Source organism: Hoplias malabaricus, chromosome 1, assembly GCF_029633855.1.
Source record: "Hoplias malabaricus isolate fHopMal1 chromosome 1, fHopMal1.hap1, whole genome shotgun sequence".
Taxonomy (NCBI): Eukaryota; Metazoa; Chordata; class Actinopteri; order Characiformes; family Erythrinidae; genus Hoplias; species Hoplias malabaricus.
Genome location: NC_089800.1, coordinates 29,668,124 through 29,688,116, shown reverse-complemented (window position 1 = coordinate 29,688,116; position 19,993 = coordinate 29,668,124). Strand labels below are relative to the sequence as shown.

The window sequence follows — 19,993 nt, the reverse complement described above, 5'->3', positions numbered from 1 at the left end:
TGATATAGAGGTGGACAACATTACATTTCATTACTGCTTTACCCTGATCAGAGTCGTCATGGATCATAGAGCATCTCACATTCACCATGTCACTTACACACACTCACAGCAGTGGACAGTTTCACATGCTCACCCTGTCACTCACACCATATTTTGTGAGTGTAGTCAATGAGTGAAGAACAGGAGGTAAGTGCAGGAGACTTTATTGACAACCACAAGGGAACTAGACAGAGGGGCTAAACACACAAAGACTACTAAGCACACTGAGCAAAATACAGTACAGAGATGTTGAAACAGAAACATAAAGCAAGGGCTAGACAAGGAACAGACAAATTAAACACATTGGACAGACAAAGAGGCTAAACACTGACTACAGAAGCTAAAGGCTAAACAGAGAAGGAAGAGCAGAACAAACAGAAACCTAGAGATAGAACTAAGTACCCTGGACAAAGACCAACAATAGACACAGAGAAACCTGGAGACTGAACCACACACAAGAAGCCTGGCAACAAACAGACCACCACCAGGGACCACAGACACGGGCTATAAAACCACTACAGACAAGAAACACTTGGGAACTAATTAAGACACGTGATTCACGAAGACTAGAAACACAAGGGAAGGGTATCACATGACCGGGGAGCAAATAGAAAACAGACAGAAGTCAGGGGAGCACAAACAAGAAACAATACAAAACAAAGGACAAAGCTATATATAAATAATAATAATATAATAAGAGGTATAATATCTCCCCAATGGTAGCGTCAGAGCAGATGAAAAGGGTCAAATGAAATTGTGAATAAATGAAAAACCACCCAGATGGACGTACGAGTTATTAATTTATTCATATTGAAAATAGCAATGATATGTTAACCATATGCTACTATTTTGTGGCTGTCTTAAATCTCTTGGATCTCTACAATCCTACTCTCTGTGACTCTCTGTGACTCTCTGACCCTAATGAATGTGTAAATGACAGGACTCAAGATGTTTCTTTCTTTCTTTATTAATTTATTTATTGTTTTTCAGAGCACACATTAGCTCATCTGCGTGGCTGCAGTAGTCATTACATGCGCAGACATCAACGTCAACTTTCCGTCTGGGACGGTTCGTTAGTGTGTATCAAATATGCCTTGTACAATTCCATCAAAGACAAACGTCAGGAGCAAGGCACTCGACAGGAGGAAAACAAGGTAGAGAAACTATAAATATCTGCCCAGAATAATTAAAGGAATCTCTTTTAAAGGTGCAATCAGTCATTTTGTTTATCAGCAGAGAACAGCAAACAATGTTTATATACAGTGATTCAATTATTCCTCTATTTTCATTAATTTCTAAACATTCCAATTAATTTGAGAATCAAATTGCGTTGAAGTCTCTGAATGAACCAGTTTATGCTTCACATAGTGGGTCCTCCACATGGAGGTGGCCATTTTAAAAAGGTTTCCTGGAGAACCACAGATTCACCCAAGCCACTAAGTGTCAGTATAATGACTATTTCGTAACATGGAAAAGAATAACTGGGGGGGAAATGGTGACTGCTGCTTTAAAAGTCCAGCACTCTGTATTTTCCAGTCTGAATAATTATTCCTCCAAATATTAACTTGAAATAATTTTAATCTGATTTGTTTTCCGTGTTGTTTCCTTGTTTTCTTAATCAATCCTCCCAGTCAATAGTTTGGGGACACTTAGCTTTTGCCACTTTTTTTTTTTTTTGACTGAAAATCAAGCAAATGGAGGGTGTTTTCTGACTTTTGCACTGTGCTAGTACATCATCAGCATTAAAAATTAAAGTCTCCTGTGCCATTTCCTCCATTGGAAATGCCCATGAAGCTGGTACTGTTGCTTCCTTTTGAACCTGTAGTGATCAGTAATCTTCTCAGGACTCCATTGAGATTCCACTGAGGTCTAAACTCTCTGGCCATAGTTTCCCATCACCATCTGTGTAGCTGTGAGGACAGGGAGAGGGAGAGAGAAAGAGAGAGAGGTAATCGTTTGCACTCCACCCTCTGTAGGGTTATAAAGCAAGGCCACACTGATTAAATGAGCTCTATAATAATAACATTCATCACACCAGTCTAGTGTCATACTGGGGGTCTTCTGGAAACTGGTAACGGGCCCTGAGTCACCAGAGTTATTACTACTCTACTTTGTCTTTTACATGTTCATTTCTTTGGAAACAACGTCTACAGGTCTTTGAACAGCACTCTCTAAATACCATTAATTATTATTATTATTACTATTATTATTTTAGAGTTACAAACACCTGTTGAAGTAGGGAGAACAAACCACAATCACATGACAACCACAATCTGCTACACTTCTTTTCAGACTTCTGCTACTGCCACATCCTTGGAGTTCAATGCACTTGGAGGAGAACACTAACACTGTGCAGGTTTGTTGGGTAGAATCCTGCTGAAATATGATATACCGGACATTTCCGGACCGGTAAAGGCCCATTAAACCTGGGTGGTTAGGCATCTGAAGTATGATGATCTGACCTGCTGCTGGGCGTCAGGGTTATCTCTGTTCTGTCAGACTGCTGCTAAAGAAACAGTGATAAGTTCGTGAACAGGCAAAAGACTGTTCTTGGAAACCAGCTACTTCTGTGTCTGTAATCTCCAAAAACTGCTTATGTAAGGGAATTAAAATCATCACAGTGCCCCTTAAAACCTTCTTAAGGAAGTGTGTGTGTGTGTAGTCCAGATATTCATTACATTGTGGGGACTAAAATCTGTGTTGTTATTGTCAACACAAAAAAACATGTCCCTGTTCCACAAATCATTACATTTTATGGTGTATGGACTAGAATTAGGGGTTAGTGTAAAGGGGTTAGGGTTAGTGTAGGAGTAGTTAGGGTTAAGGTCAGTGCAAGTCTCAACAAAATGAATGTATGTCATGTCCCTTGAAAGCATGGAAATATGGTGTGTGTGTGTGCGTGTGTGTGTGAGCAAGAGAGAGACAGAGATCCACTAATATAATAATGCATCTGATCAACTTATAATTATCACATCGATATACTTTTTTGGGTGTTTTTTATACAGAGGTTTAAAAATCTCCAAAAATATACGTATGTATACTCAGTCAGGCAAGTTTATTAAAAACACACCGCAACCCTAATTTGTGCATACACACACAGACAAATACTCACACACACACACACACACACACACAAGCATTGCATTTAATGAAAGTCAGTATGAAAATACAGTACACAAAGCAAAACACAAGCCTAGTAACAGCTATGAAAACACACACATGTTTGGCAGGAAACATGGAGACAAAGAACTTAAGAAAGTAAATTACACTGGCGACCTCAAAAGGTCAAGTTATCTGATTATCAACTAGTGTGTCTATAGGAAAAAGTTAGTAGTCAGCAGTGTGTGTTACATTCTGTTACATTACATTTTAATACTCATCATTTATTCATTCATTCATATTCTGCAACTACTTCATCCTGATCAGGTTGCCATGGGTCACAAGGCATCACACACTCACACGTATGGAGGGTTTCACACAGTCACCCTATCACAGTGACATTACCCACAGTGCTACAGCTGCCCATCTTCACTGTTTCAACCTCGTTAGTGTTATTTAATATTCATTCATTCATCCATTCATTCATTCAAGCTTCTGTATAAATCCAGACATGTCTGTAATAGTTATTTTGCATTCAGGAAACCACAGTACTTCACATTTGCACCACAAGGGGGAGTCAGAGCACAAACATGATGTCTATTACAGCATTATGTGCTGATCAGAGGTAGCCAAGCATGGGATCTAGTGGTAAAAGTCCCCGAACTGTGAAATGTGATGGAGCCCCATTCATTACCACTGGGATGAGTTGGAGTTGCGTTTGTGATCCAAAACGAATCTAAGGCTGTATGCAATTAAATCCTCACAGCAACATTCCAACATCCAATACAAAGAGGAGAGACTGTTACTCCCTATTAAGACCCTTTATTTTAGAGCAAAGAATCCTAATAAAGACACACAACTGCTTCCTGGGTACTGAGGTGGCTGCCTAGCATTTGGTTTTGTGTGTGTGTGTGTGTGTGTGTGTGTGTGTGTGTGTGTGTGTATGTGTGTGTGTGAGATTAAACTTCAGTAAAGAGTGTGGGCGAAAGTTTTAGACTATATCAGATAGTCAGATAGATTAATCTTGAAATTTTGTATTAACTTTTTTAGAAGTGGCCCTAAAACAATTTTACTAATACACCCTGAATACACCTGGAATATCCCCACCAGGAATACACCCTGGAGGGGGCGCCAGTCCTTCACAGGGCAACACACACACTCGCACATTCACTCACACACTCACACCTACGGACACTTTTGAGTCACCAGTCCACCTACCAAGGTATGTTTTTGGACTGTGAGAGGAAACCAAAGCACCCGGAGGAAACCCACGCAGACACAGAGAGAACACACCAAACTCCTCCTGTGTGACTGCGACACTACCTGTGCCGCCCCACTAAATTTATGACAATGAAAAATGACTTTTAAGCATCTGTATATTCGTTGCGCTGGAAGGAGGACTAGGAGCTGAAATAATGGTGTGTGTGTGTTTGTGTGTGTAAAAGAGTTTGTTAAGACACAAAAAAAGTGAATAAAGCAGAGCAAAGCCATCATGGTGAAAAGCTGCAGCCAAGAGCTGATAGTTAGTGTGACAGATTAAAGAGAACAGCATATGTTAGTTCCAAGCTACATTAGCATGCAGCAGCACTTGCACTTGCTTTTAATGTCATTGGTCTTTTTGCTACCTGTGGCGCCCCCTGTGGCCTGGAGCTGGCTCTGCATAGTGTTACTGGCATTGTTGTTTTGTTGCAGTCTTCTTTGCTGCAATTTTGCACTACTCTCTTCTTCAGTGTCACCTATAACAACAAGTTCGGCCCGAACCGAGTCTTCGTAGCCGTTAACGCCTTCGTCTGCGGTCTGATAACCCATGAAGATCATGGTGACTGGTTCGTCTGAAGGAAGGGCGTTTAGGACACTAGCTCTGGGCTCACTGCTGTAGGCTGAAGGTGGCCTCTGGTTTAAATCTGGATCAACATGAAGGGTTCTTCTGTCCTGAGGACTGTTAAATGGCCCGATAGTGTTTTGATACAGATTATGGCTGTGATTGCCATTGCTAGCATAATACTCCACCTGTCCCTCATTGAAGTGGTGGAACATATGGGCAGGTGGGTCAGCCTCCGGTCCTGAGTAATCTACACCACTGTGGCAGTACACCAGCTCTGGCCACAAGCTCATATCTTCAATATAAGGCTCTGTAAGGAAACCATTGGTGCCCTGGTCTCTGTGAGACCTGCTCGGTGACGGTGAACAGCAGAACGGTGAATCCTCTTGCTCCTGAGGTCGTTTCTTCCTCTCCGTAGCTTGCCGCAGGAGTTCCTCCACTTCTTTAGGACTGAGTTCATCCACTCCGTTAGCTCCAGGCTGGGCGGCGTCCGAGCGAAGAGCGTACACAGACTTGCGGCCGTCGTCGTACACTTTAATGCCTCTGCTCTGCAGCTCCTGGGTGGAGACAGTTGAGGTGGAGATGACCCGGCTCTCTCCAGTGCGCAGGTCTTTCTGCACGTTGATCTCCATGGCAAGCAAGGCTGAGTATGAGAGAGAAAAAGAGAAGAACTGAGGAAAAAAGAGACTCAAAATTGTAAACATAAAGATTTTGGAGGATGTCAGCTAAGAACCATCAGAAAGGTCCTTTGAGTGTATCTATATGAATATAGCACAATTGTTTTTTAAAGGAACACTATGTAATATTTACCTTAAAATTTCAACTTCAAAATAACTGTGATCCTTCACTGAACTGTAGTAGGGAGAATAGAGGCTCAGTCATTGCCAATCTAGGCTTAGCACTGTAGAAACTGCACTATGTAACTTGTGAAGGAGGGTAAAAAACCAACTCCCTCCCCCTGCAAATTGATTTCTGTAGTGTTGTAAAAATGAATGGAAAAATAAAGTGTTCCTTTAATGCAGTTAACACATTCCTGTGGATTGGAATTGGAACTAGTAAAACTTGTGATCGCAATTTCGCAATTATTTAAAACATTTGTTGGATATCTCATAATTATGTATATAAAAATGCATGGATTAAACATAGGTACAACATACATATACAAACCATATATATTTAATAAATCAAATTACATAATAATTGTAAAGCCGTCCATTCTTACCATGTTTGTGTTGGTCAGTGTTGGGGTCTTGGTCATTTGGGATTGGTTTTCTCCTCTGGTTTAAAGGGGTGAATGGTTTAGTTGTGTCTTGAACTCCTGAATAAACGTGGATGGGCTCTATGGGGTAAATGATGAGGGTAAACTGTTACACTGTAATCTGTGACCAGTGGCTGACTGTAAAATGGCTGCAGAGATGTTTACCTGATCTGAAGTTTTCATTCGCTGCCTGTAAGGGATATAGTGTAGTGTTAGAAGAACAGGTGGGAACCAGCTCAGAGGAATATGGCTTGCTTTATTATCTCTGCCACACACAGCTACTGCTAAAGACACCCACTTAACTCCATCTGTCAACACAATCTACTATTGTTCATGTGAAAAACGTGAGCGATACTCACTGCTAATCCTACTCTTCTAAAGATAAATTAATGTGAATCTGCTTTTACGGTAATTATACAGTGAAAATGTGCTTTCACATGCACTGAGAGGTGGGCAGCCATACCACCACCTGAGGAGCAGAATGGGGTTACGTTCTTTGCTCAAGGTCACCTCAGCCGTGGATGTTGAGGCATCACTTTTCCTTCTCTACTGTTGCCCCTAATTCTCTTAAATGTAGATGGAATTGGACTAAACTGTTTCGAATAAATTGAACACAGCCTCCAAATGACCAATTGACCAACCACACAAATACTGGACATTAGTGATCCTGTGGTTGAAAACTGACCACTGATGAATAGGGTAGAATCTTGTTTTTCCTTAGTTTGAGTGATTTTACGTGTCACCTGCCCTTTACACCTTTTTTTACACCTACCTTCTTCACATTTTACAATATTTAATGACGAATGCACTAATGCAAATGGTCCAAAATGGTTTGGGATTAAAGGAACACTAGGTAGTATTTTTACCTTAACATAACAGGGAAAAGATCTTCTGCTTTTGCTACTCTGGGCTCAGCACTGCAGAAACTGCACTATTTTACTTTTGAAGTAGGGTAGGAAACCACCTCCCCCTTGATTTCAAGACAGTACTGTAAAAGTGAACTGTATTGGGAGCCCAGGAGCAAACAAATATCACATCTTACCTAGTATTCCTTTAAAATTCCAATGAAAGTTGTAAGAATTTATTTATATAATTCACTCATTCATCATCTGTAACCGCTTATCTAGTTTAGGGTCACGGTGGGTCCGGAGCCTTCTCTGAAGCACTGGGCGCAAGGTGGGAACACACCCTGGAGGGGGCGCCAGTACTTCACAGGGCGACACACACACCTATGGACACTGTTTTAGTCGCCAATCAACCTAACAATGAGGGTACTACCGTGGGTAGAAGCACCGGGCGGACACGGGGAGAACACACCAAACTCCTCACAGAAAGTCACCTGGAGTGGGACTTGAACCCACACCCTCCAGGTCCCTGGAGCTGTGTGACTGCGACACTACCTGCTGCGCCACCATACCACCAATTTATACAATTAATTTAAATAATTAAAGTTCCATTACATTTTAAAGATGGAGTTGTCCATTTCCTAAAATATTTTCATACTGAAGATATACGGTTTTTATCACCCAATTGCAAACTGTAAACCTGAATATTGCACCTTTAGCTTGTATAGTGCACCTCTTAGAGGCATAGGGTTGAATCGCAGTTACCAAAACTTCATTTTATTTGGAGGCAACCGTGGCCTGAACATCAGAGAAGTAGGGTTGCTGGTTTGAATCCCTAAACCCCCTCGACCTCAAGAAAATCAGAGGAAGAGGGAGTGTAGGATCAGTGCTGTCTCCTCCTTCAATATCCATGGCTGAGATGTCCTAGTGCAGATGTGAAGGCAGAGTTTCGTTGTGCAATAACAATTCCAATCTATGTTTATGAGGCATTGGTTTCCAATAAAGCGGACATAAAATAAACGCTTCAGTCCATCTACAGAATCCTCCCTCACGTCACCTTAATGATGTCTTCTGGGGATTTTTCAATGGCCTTCAGCCTCCTCAAGATCAGACCCTCGTTTGTGGAGATGTTGAGCTCCTCCCTCTCGAGAGTCTCTATTTCCTTCTCTATCCTTCAGGACACAGGGGAATATCAGTCAGTAAACTTCCCTGTGAATAAACCATTCACTCTTTTGGTTATTGGAATAGTTTAATAAATCCAGCTTGGGCAGTTACTATGTGTATCCCATTACACCCACAGCCCTGTCTTGGCACACACAGATTTAAATGACCTCCTTGTTTCTACACTCACTTTCCATTCCATCAGCTCCACTGACCACACAGGAGCACTTTGGACTTAGTCCATTTATTTCTCTGTATACTTTCTCATCCCCATTTCACCCTGTTCCTCAACGCTCAGGACCCTCGCACCATCGCACCAGACCATCGCAGGTCTGATTTGGGAGGTGGATCATTCGCAGCGCTGCAGTGATGTGATGGTGGTGTTTTAGTGTGTTGTGCTGGTACGAGTGGATCAGACAAAGCAGTGCTGCTGGAGTTTTTAAACATTTCAGTGTCACTGCTGGACTGAGAATAGTCCAACGACCAAAAACACCCAGCCGACAGTGTCCTGTGTCCACTGACAACGGACTAGACGAGGACCAACACATAATGTGCATCGACAGATGAGCTACTGTCTCTGACATCTACAAGGTGGAAAAACGAGGTAGGAGTGTCTAACAGTGAGTGAACAAAGGGTTTAAAAACTCCAGCCACACTGCTGTGTCTGATCCACACTAACAAATGGTGCAGTGATTAGGGTGTTCATTTTGGTTCTGGCGTAGACCTTATCTTTTCTTGGCTGCTATAAAGTAGACCACACACACCCACGTTGCCTCACACACTGGTGCAGTGTCAGTGCTGGGTGCCAATGACTCACCCTTGTTACCGTTCCTTTAACACACAACCCCGGCATCCTGGCATTTACCAGCAAAGTGGGACGAGCTGGAACTGACCCCGTCCCAAATGACCAGACACAACAGGCTGGGCAATGGCGAGAGGAGAAAATATCTGCTGAGTCTGTATGAGGTCACTCTCAGAGGAGTGAGACATGCCCAGTGTGGCATCTAATCATCTGTCTCTCAGTCATTTCACAAATTCACCAGGAATGAGCTGGGCGCTGGTGTCCGCCAGGGCCTCACATTGCTGACCGGGAGTGCAACAGCTTCAGCTTTCCACACATGGGGCTTTTTTTCCCAACTGCCAATTGCACACATGTTGCCTCATACTTGATTCTGATTGGCTGGAAGAGCTGAGGGGCAAATAGCTGCTAAACACTGGAGTCATCCAAACGTCCTCATCAGCAACAGATGCCCTGTGGACTAATACTAGAATCTGACCACACAGTGGCTGTGACTGAACAAATAGACTATAATTAGTCAATCCAGTCCCACTATGGGGCAAAAGTGTGTGGACACCTGCAGATATCAGGGGATTTTAACCACCTCCATGTCCCTGAGAAGGCTTAACACTACATATTGGGACATTACTGTGAGGATCTGAGAGCTTTCATCCTCAAAAGCACCAGTGCAGTCAGGTGCTGATGTTGGATGATTGATGATTGATTGTTGTTCACTAAACCCCATTCCAACTCATCCCAAAGGCACTGGATAGAGCTATATCACTCCAGAAAACAACACCACTCGTATTCCACCCAATACCAAGGGACTTTGATACCCCTATTAGCTCAGGCTTAACATTGAGTATGACTCAAGATTAAGGCTCATGTGCAGCTGCTTCACCGGTGAATGTTGCTCTGCAGTAGTTTGGTCTGTCGCACGTCCTCCTGAACTTTCTGAGTCTCCTGAACATTTCCAGCACCAGCTCCATCCATCAGCCACAGATCCCTCATAGATTTCTTCTGTTGGAAAAAAGTGCACATGTTGTTAACGAACTACATTTAGAGATGGCACCACATGAACACAGCGAATAATTAATGCACCAACATGAGAGCACTTTGGGACGAGACCGGAAAATGAAAACTGAACAGGAGGACATGACATGCAAAACATAAAAGGCATTAATGCATAAATTAAACAAGGTGGTGCAAGCCCCAGTGCTCACCCTCTTCTCTCTCTTCTTCCTTGCTCCTCTCTTTTCTCTCTTATTCTGTTTTCTTCAGCCTTCTCTCTCTCTGATTTCTCTCTTCTCCTATTCTTTCATTCTCTTTTTTCCCCTTTCCTCTTCCTCCTTTTTCTGTCTCCTTCCTCTCTCACTTTCTTTCTTTTTTTATCTGCCTGTTTTTTCCTTTTTTTCCTTCCCACTCTCTCTTTCCTCTGCCTCCCCTTCCACCTTTTTCATCCATACTTTCTCCCTTGCTAATTCCTTTATCCCTCTTTCTATTTCTTTCTCTCCACTCTCTTCATTTTTCTTTGTTTATTTTGGACAGTGAGAGAGAGGGCAGAGTAAAGTGAGAGTGTGAGAAAGGAGAGGAAGACAGGCAGACAGAGGCAGATTTTTGATATCCTCTTATTCCATGATATATTTCTACTTTAAAAATGGCAACATTCTTTTGAAATTTCAGTTCTACCGTAAATGCTGCTCCACTTAAGGTAGAAAGGTGTCTCAGTTTCTCCTTTCTGGGAGTCTGGCTTGAACCATTCCTCCTGGGAGGAGGGTCCGTTCCTGCTCTGGTTCCACTTCTTAGACATAAGAACCCTCTCTAAATTTCAACTAACCTTTGTCCAAAGACTGCTCCTTTCTGCAGCCCCCAAGTGGCAGGATGGAAATAGCTTTTTCTTATGGTTTTAAATTAATTAATTCATGATTCATCAATCATTGGGCGCAAGGCAGGATCACACCCTGGAGGTGGCGCCAGTCCTTCACAGGGTGACACACACACACACACACATTCACAATTATGGACACTTTTGAGTCGCCAATGCATCTATCAATGTGTGTTTTTGGACCGTGGGAGGAAACCGGAGCACCCGGAGGAAACTCACGCAGACACAGGGAGAACACTCCTCACAGACAGTCAGAATAAACACCTAGAAATGTCCAGCTTTGTTCCACTGCGGTCAGTGCACATCAAACACACATCACTCCGTTAACAGAGGGCAGGAGATGAGGTTGCAGAAATGGTGGGCACTCAGGCCACTGTGAAAAGGGGTTAAACTGTTCACACAAGGCAATCATACAGTGTACCTTCAGGTGCTGAAGTTTTAATTTCTCTCTGTCAATCTCCAGTTGTTTAGAAGCAATGTCCTCCTGGATTTTCCTCTTGTTCTATGGACAGACGTCAAAAAAGTTCAGTGACCAACAGATTCTGAAAGATGAGCTATCCATACAAAAAGTGCCATGGACAGTGAGCTTCACTGAGTGAAGAAACATTAAAACTCAAAAGAAAAATGGAAGGATCTAATACATTAAATCTCCAAAAAAGCTTGTATGCAGCACAATGAAAAATCATTCTTAAATTTTGATGCAAGTTAAAGGAACCCAAGGTAAGATCTGGTATTTTTGCTCCTTGACTCCCTCTAAAGTTGCAAAGTGTAAAGGGGCAAAGTGTAAACCCTCAAGAGATACATAGTGCAGTTTCTGCAGTGCTGAGCCCGGAGTAGCAACAACCGAGGCTGTATTCTCCCTTTTACAGCTCAGTGGATCATCACAGTGATTTTGAAGCTGCAATTTTAAAACATTAGCTAGTGTTCTCTTAAGAAACCATTTTGTAACATTTTGACTATGTTGTTTTATTGTAAACAGCAGGTGTTGTTTAAACTGTCTAAAATACAAAATATCAAACATGGAGAGTTGTTGAGGTGTTGTTATGAGAGCAACAATATTTTCTATAAAAACAGAAATTAACAGAGTGAGTAATAATTGCAGACAGTTATAAGACGATTACCGTGATGGCCTGAAGTCTTTCTTTTAACAGCTCTGCCTCTTCCATTCTGACTCTAGAGAGAATAAAAACACAGATCAGCCACAAGATTAAAACCACTGATGTGAAGGGAAAAACACTGATTACAGAGGCCTCTGTTAAGGTGGGTGTGATATATTCAGCAGCAAGTGAACAGGCCACATTGGGATGTTTATAATGTTTTGGTTAGAGTGTCTCCAAAAACAGGTCTTGTTGGGGTGTTCCCGATGTGCAGAGATTAGCATCTTGCAGAAGTGGACCAAGGAAGGTCAACCAGAGAACAGGTGACAAGGTCATGGGTGCCCAAGACTGACTGAGGCATGAGAGGGGCTAAGGCAAGCCCTTAATATAATACATGTTATATAACTAAGAGTTTGGAGTTTGATGTGTTCTCCCTGTGTCTGTATGGGTTTCCTCCAGGTGCTCTGGTTTCCTCCCACAGTCCAAAAACACATCGGTAGGTGGATTGGCAACTGCAAAGTGTCCAGAGGGGTGAGTGTGTGAGTGAATGTGTATGTGTCACCCTGTGAAGGACTGGTGCTCCCTCCAGGGTGAGTTCCTGCCTTGTGCACAGTGATTCGGGGTAGGCTCTGGACCCACCACGACCTAGAACTGGATAAGTGGTTACAGACAATGAATGAATGAATGAATGTTATTTATAACAGTTGTTTTCAGACAAAAATAAAACTGGACTGCAGGTTTGTAAGCTGCTTCTACTCTTCCTGGAAGGCCTCGCACTAGCTGCTGGAACATTGCTATGAGAATTTGATGACATTCAGCCACATTATCCATAGTGAGGTCAGGTGCTAATGTTGAATGATCAGTTCTGGACCACCAACAGCACTCCAAATGATAATAGCGCTAAAAAAGGATCCAGAGAACGCAGTTCCACAGCTCCACCGCCCAAAGATGCGGGGCTACCTCTTTAGCTACTTTTCTGTGGAGGTTATACAAGCTCTGTGTCCACAAACATTTGGACAACATAGTGTACACTGATGTAGGTCAGATGCCATGAGCTGAAACTGATCCAGACCTGCTCCAGTGTCTGATCATAGATCACCAGCCTTTGCTTCCCTGCTCCGCCAGGAATAGCTCAGCGGGTGGGACGGACGCGCTGATTGGCCAAAAATATTCGTCCTGACAGGATTTGATTGCCTGTGTGCGGGGGGCGAGTGACCTCAGCGCACTGCAGCCTCTCACTCCAAAACCAGGCCAGGGCTCAGAGCTTTCAGAGCCTTGGGGAAGAGCTCTCAGCCGTTCATCACTCAGCCTTTCAGACCAGCGCACTGGAGTGGACAGGACATGTGTCAGACGTCACAGAGAGTGTATTTCAGAATGATCTAAGATTATAAGGCAATGTTAGTACAGCGAACACATACGAGAAATGTTTTGTTGATGTTCACAGTTCACCAATATGATCATAACAAAAGGACTGACAAGACTGAGACAAACGCAGGGGTTTTAAATATTCCCACAAGAGGGTGAGGAATGAAGGGATGGACACAAAACTCACAACAGAACAGAAAACGTGGACCAGGACAAAACGCAACAAAAGCACATGGGCTAGACAAAATGCAGGGGAAAATATGATTTTTTTGAACATTTTAATAAACAGTTTTCATTCATTTGCTGTATTATTTAGATCAAATAGGTGGCAAAAGAATCATCAGTAGGAGACCACTGGAGAAAATAAAGACAGAATTAGTTGCTTACACTTTAACTGCGGACACATTAATTTACTGGACACACAGCTCCAGCCTGGGAGCAGAGTGAAAACAAATGTTCTGGGGCTGCATTTGAGCATGGAGATTTTCATATACACACAGCTAATCAAAATAGAACTGCTCACAGGAACTCCAGTAACGACAATGCATTGATGATGTGTCATTTCCAGTCCAACTCACAATTTCCATATATTTTTTTCCCTTGTTCAAAAGTTTCCTGTCTCTCATGTTTTGGCCCTCAACAAGCCAGGGTCAGAACACACACATAATACACACAAATACGGCTAAGAGTTATGATGCTGGTATTTTAGAAATCCTTAGAGCTATGGCTCTAACAGGCCACATTTAATGTTCTACCCCCGCTATGTTCAATAAATAAACAGGAGAGCTTAGACTAGCAACTTCAAGAAGATATTTTACAAAATTAATGACACTCTGTTGATTAGTGCTGGGTGATATGAACGCAAATATCAGGATTAATTGTACATTTTAAAACAATTACGATTAATGAATGATTATTTTGTTTTTTGTATTTTTGACCCTCATAGTTCAGTTATGAGGCTTGTACTGTAAATATGCTTCAGTATTAAATATCAGATATTTTTTCTAATATTGCTGGGAGCTTGTTCCTCTCTTCTTTTTTGAGCACTGTTTATATTCAGTTTGTGATTGTGCTTTGGTAGTCAAAACACTGCATGTCCACACCACAGACACTGTGATTTTCTTTGGTACTAGCTGCCCGAGTTGCTTGGTCGAACGGTTGCTTGATTGCATGGTTTTAAAAGGGATAGTACATGAACACACAGTGGGGACATAACAGGATACAAAAACAAACAAACAAACAAACAAAAAATGTGATTTAATCAATATAGACTATTGCCCAGCCCTAACTGGTGCCCTGTGCACAGAGTGCTCCTGCACTCAATATAGCACCTAATCACAATGATAAATTCTACAATTAATCTCTGCTAGAATAAAAAGCACAAGTCAAATAGTTTATTCACTACCTACACAGGGACTTCCTAAATTATTCTTAAACAATAACAGTATTATAAAAATGTTTTAAATATTCTCCCACATATGGAAGAATAAATTAATTAATTAATATATGACGAAATATTGTGTAGTTATATTTTTCACAACCGTGTACCAGCACCATTAGATGTTGTTATTTTATTGTTAATTAAATATACATTTTCAGATGTGGACATTAGGGGTTTAACACAAGAATGTTCCCGAGGGTATATAAGAACACAATATCCACAATAATAAGCTGTGTACTGGCTTATGTTTGTTTTTTTACAGTAGTTATCTCTTACTTTAGCAACATCATGGAGTTCAGTGACACAAGCTGCTTTCATTTGGGTGTTTACAGTTTGTGTGCGCAGACCTTTATTTAGGAAACACTTTGAGCTTGTTCCTTCATAAATGTAACAGAAATTCCTGCCATTAGATGCTAATAAATATTATTTTGGTGTGGGGAAAAAAATAAAATAAAATAAAATAAACAAAAACAAAAAAAATAAACCAATATGTTTATACACCAAAACCTGAGGACGCATTTTTATCAATAAACCAATAGAAAATAACAATGATATATAACCTCAATGATATAAAGTCCATCATTCACATTCAGTTAATCCCAAAAGTACAGATTAAAGGGACATATTCTCCCCCTTCTCCAAAAGTGAACACAGTTCTGGGTTTTAATGCAACATCTGTGACCTGCTTTGGCCAAAATACCACAAGGGTCAAACCCCACAGCAGCGTTCTCCCTGTATAATCAGTCCTGTTTAGAATGGCCTCTTCCTTTAAATGATAATGAGCCGCTCACTGTACACACCAAAACCAGAGAAGCTCTGTTTTTTTAGCCATGCTAATTGGACAGATTCAGACGAGGGGGCAGAACAGTTCCAAAGTCTCTGCACTTGACCTCAGACAAAACTTGAGTTTTCAGACTTACACAGGCCACGGAAAACAAACTGGGTGGTTTCCAGATTCAAATATTAACATGTACATGCACTGAACAAGTGATTAGATCCACTTTAAAGTCAAGCTTAAGCCTTTATTCAGAAGTGTCTCAGTGAAACGCAGGATCCTAGTGTTTCAGGGACCCCCCGGTCTCCTCTTACTCTCCATGAAAAGAGAGTCAGACTCCAGCCGTCCTGTCTCCAGTCGTCTGCTGACTCAACCCTGCTACATCTGCTTCACATATATAACACACACACAGTTTACTGAAAAGCATTACACTGCAGCTACAGCTGCTCCCACCTTCATTTAGGCTGCGTCTAAAGGTCAGCTCTTAGGGGTCTTACATGGTTGGTTTCTCCATTATTTTGATACATTTTTTAACTACAATTTCAGAAACACACATATAATTAATGTATATTTTAATGTATTTTTTTACCTCATTTTAAGTCTCAATCATTAGTTTTCACTAAAGGCCACTCATTAGCTAGGACTCCCCCATCCACCCCCTCCACGCCATTATGAAGGGAAGATAAAGGCAAGCATCTATTTCCTCTGAGACATATGTAATCATCCACTGATGTAATAGAACACCACTGGATGCTTCAACACGCTTGGAGGAGAACAATAACTTCTCCCAAGCCAAATCATAGCTGTTCTGGCTATTAAGTACTATTCTCATGTGAAGAGAAGGAGAGGAACCAAGACCCACGACGTGAACCTCTGTAAGAGCATGAAGCAGAAGTACAGAGAGGAACCAAGACTCTGGGCAAACTTGTGGAGTCACAGCGAGGGTGATGAGGGGAACCTGAAGCTGGTGTCCAGAGGTCACGGGTACTGAGAGGCGAGAGTGGCTATCTCTGCTCTTCCCTGCATTCCTGAAGGCATGAGCAGTGTCTAAAGATAATGAGCCCCCCCCAGTGACCCCTTCTACCTCAACCTTGCGAATAAGGAACAGGTGACATCATCCCAAGTCAGAGGTTACGGATGCAAGGGTCAGACGGGACACACACAATTTTTTGTGACATTTTCCGGTGACATATTTTAGGGGTGTAAATGATTGACCTCACGAGGAGTGGTCATACGAGAGGCTTCAGACTGCTTAGATAAACTAGTCTTTCAATGGCCAAGCAGATATCGGCCTGTAACCAGTATGTGTGTGACTTATCATTGCTGTACCTGATATCATGGCTATGGTATAAACTGTGTCTCTCTTTTGGCTTAAGTGCTGAGTAGTATCTGAGAAGACGTGTCCTCTAATCTGCTTTAATCTGATCAGCAGTGCCTTGTGGAGCAAATCTCCTGCAGCATCTGCTCCCAGAGCAATGTAACGCCCAGCAACACGTGGCCATTCTGATAAACACTGTCATTTAACTGCCAGATCAGGGCAAACAACGTTTGCTGCAGTAAAAGAGTTTAGTGTGGTATCATGGCATTGTTCAAGATTCCCTCTCCTGTCCATGCGGTCTACATATGGAAACAAAGCTGTGGAAGCAGTCTTATTTAAAGGGCACATAGGATCTGTAGCCCACCAACACACACCAGTGAGTTTTCTGTGGGCAGAAACTGTAGAATTGACCCGCCCCCTCATCTACGCCTCTCCAATCACAGCACTGGATCCATGTTTATGTGAGAGCGTAAAGACAAGGTCAAACACAGCAAAAAAGAAACAACGAGCACTGAGAATTAACAGCACTGAGCAAAAATTGAGAAAACGAGAACGGAGAAGAACGAGAACAGAGCAAAACTAGCTAAAAAACAGAGCAGCTTCTCCTCTGTCCTCATTGCTGACCCAGGTCAGGGTGAACAGCGAGCGGTTCATCATTTAAAGGAACATGCGCTAAAACGAGCCACTCTGAACAGGGCTGTTTAGACAGGTGGAGAATGCTGTTTGACTAAGGCACGTCAACAGCGTTTCCTCCATAGCGCTTATCCACTGCAAGGAACCTACATGACTTCACTCGGATTCGCTCTTTTGCTTTCCCACTGGGCAAATCTGGTCCTGGCCCCTGAAACCAGGTAATTTTTTAGTTACTGCTTGCGTACAGTTCCAACCGAGCCGAGTAAGTACTGAATGTGACGTGCAAATCCTGCAGGGCGCTGATTGGCCGAAGAGAACTGTCAATCATCATGAAATGCAGAGCTCCAGCCCAGTCTAAAAAACAACAACACATGAATACACAACGAGCCACTGCTGTTCAGATTTCACAGGGGGAGCTGTGGGACTGTAGTAGCGACCAGCTAAAAGCGAGTCGAGTCCAGCCGATCCCATTCAGTGGAAAAGCACCATAAGACCCCAGAATTGTGTTCACTTGTAGTAAAGAGGGAGAATACACTGTTTTAAATTCACTCTGAACAGTATCATTCATGACTGACACTGACTGGACTAAGCAGTAGGGCTGTGCCATATCATATCGTTCACGATAATATCATCATAATTATTTTTAACCATGTAAAAAATCTATATCGTGATAATTGTGATATTCTGACTTGTTTATGTAATGACTCAGCACAATAACTATTCTACTATATAATATAATAACTATTTGTTTTGTTATTTACAGTGAAGTTTTAAGTTTACTTTTCGTATAAATGTTTACTTTTGCTGTTTATATGCACACAAAATTGTCTGCACTTGTGTGTTGTGTTAGCTATATATGCTACAGTATTGTTTTATACAAAACCAGAATCTTGGTAAGTTACAGTTTACAAAATAAGCAAGTGTTTTTTTTCATATTGCCAAGAATATCATTATCGCCAAAATACTCTGAAATATCATGATATTATTTTGGGGCCATATCGCCCACCCATACTAAGCAACCCCCCCTTTTTATGAAGTGTTTCTAATAACTGTGCTTTAAAAACTGGTGTTGTATCCACTGTTACAAAAGTATTGCAGTTTTATAGCTTTTGTAAATGCATGTGAAACAACTTCAGTTCTTACTCAAGTAATTACATAGTACAAATTCATTCCTAGAAGTGTTTTTGTCTATGAATTTCATTCATTCGCTCATTTTCTGTAAACTCTTCATCCTGTGCAGGGTAGTAGTGGGTCCATAGTCTGCACAGAATCACTGGGTTACACTGGTACGCAAGTCAGGAACACACCCTGGACACAGCACCAGTCCATTATAGGGCATCACACACACAGCCACTCACACATACACACACACCTGTGGACAACGTCACACACTCACCCAGGCACTCATACACTCACAGCTGTGGACACACCACACTCCTCACAGTGACAGGAGGTGAGGTTTCTCTATGTTTATAATATGGATTTATTATTTGAAATTCCATTAACAAGGAAAAAATATTTAAGCCTTGATTTCAAACATCGTATTTTGCATATACGTGGGAAACATTTCCCAGCGGCCTAGAAGCTGCTACTACAACGAAGGAGGTAAACTCCCCCATAATAATCCATTAACTAAGGGCTGATATCAGACTCCACACCTGAACAGAGGAGCTGCGCTGGGTGTGAATGTGCACTCACACATTTACACGTCATTTACTCTCCTGGATCCTAAATGGAGAGACTTGTGCAACATTAACTTTTAAGTTGAAACAATGGGGATCTCATTTCCATGAACACAACCTGCTCTACATGGCCAAAACTTTGAAGAAACTCTCTACATACCCAAGGGTGCTTCTGAAATGAAGAGTACTGATAGTGTTTTTGTCCTTCTTTGCTGTGGTATCAGCTTCTAATCTCCTGCAAAATGTTTCAAAGTAGATGTCGGTACATTGCTGTGAGGATTTGATGGCATTCAGCCACAAAGACATTAGTAAGGCGATGGATAAACACGACTAAAACTATTGAATGGAGCTTCAGGGGACCCAGCTCAACAATTCAAGGTTGGGGCTTTTAATACCCCTCTAGACCTCACTCATGCAGTTGTTCCAGAGCGCGCATAAATATATATATATATATATATTTTTTACTCATTATAAGAGATGTCTACACACTTTTGGCCACATATCTGCTGTGGCCAGCTATAAATTGATAGCTCACGTGAATATAAATTATAACGTGAAAAATTCAGCTTCAACTAATTAATTCAATAAACTGCTACGTCTGAGGGATAACTCTAAAAACTTCTGTTTAGCGACTATTCTATGTGTCACTGTAATTAAAGTTTTATAAAGACGCTTACCTTAGGTGAAAACTCGAGGAACTGAAGAAACTTTGACGCTCCCAACGCTGTAAAATCAGCCCGCAGCTCTAGCGTGGTGCCCCTGCGCAGTGGGCGGGGAGAATCATTATGATTGACA

General features: G+C 41.9%; 1 protein-coding gene across 3 annotated transcripts; it reads right to left on the bottom strand.

Annotated features, from left to right (window-relative positions):
• Nucleotides 1-1,712: 1,712 nt before the first annotated feature.
• Nucleotides 1,713-19,993, bottom strand: palmda (palmdelphin a). 3 transcript variants are annotated; one of them, XM_066643147.1, is made up of 10 exons: nucleotides 19,876-19,911; nucleotides 19,359-19,433; nucleotides 12,009-12,060; nucleotides 11,309-11,389; nucleotides 9,904-10,022; nucleotides 8,121-8,235; nucleotides 6,384-6,408; nucleotides 6,183-6,299; nucleotides 4,764-5,603; nucleotides 1,713-1,949 (listed from the first exon to the last, which is right to left on the bottom strand). In XM_066643147.1, the coding sequence occupies exons 3-10, from the start codon at nucleotides 12,051-12,053 to the stop codon at nucleotides 1,909-1,911; spliced, it is 1,383 nt and encodes a 460-aa protein (XP_066499244.1). In that variant the 5' UTR covers nucleotides 12,054-12,060; nucleotides 19,359-19,433; nucleotides 19,876-19,911; the 3' UTR covers nucleotides 1,713-1,908. The 3 variants fall into 3 exon arrangements, with proteins under 3 accessions (XP_066499244.1, XP_066499228.1, XP_066499238.1); XM_066643131.1 differs by lacking the exon at nucleotides 1,713-1,949 and having other exon boundaries at nucleotides 4,153-5,603; XM_066643141.1 differs by lacking the exons at nucleotides 1,713-1,949; nucleotides 19,359-19,433 and having other exon boundaries at nucleotides 4,153-5,603; nucleotides 19,876-19,993.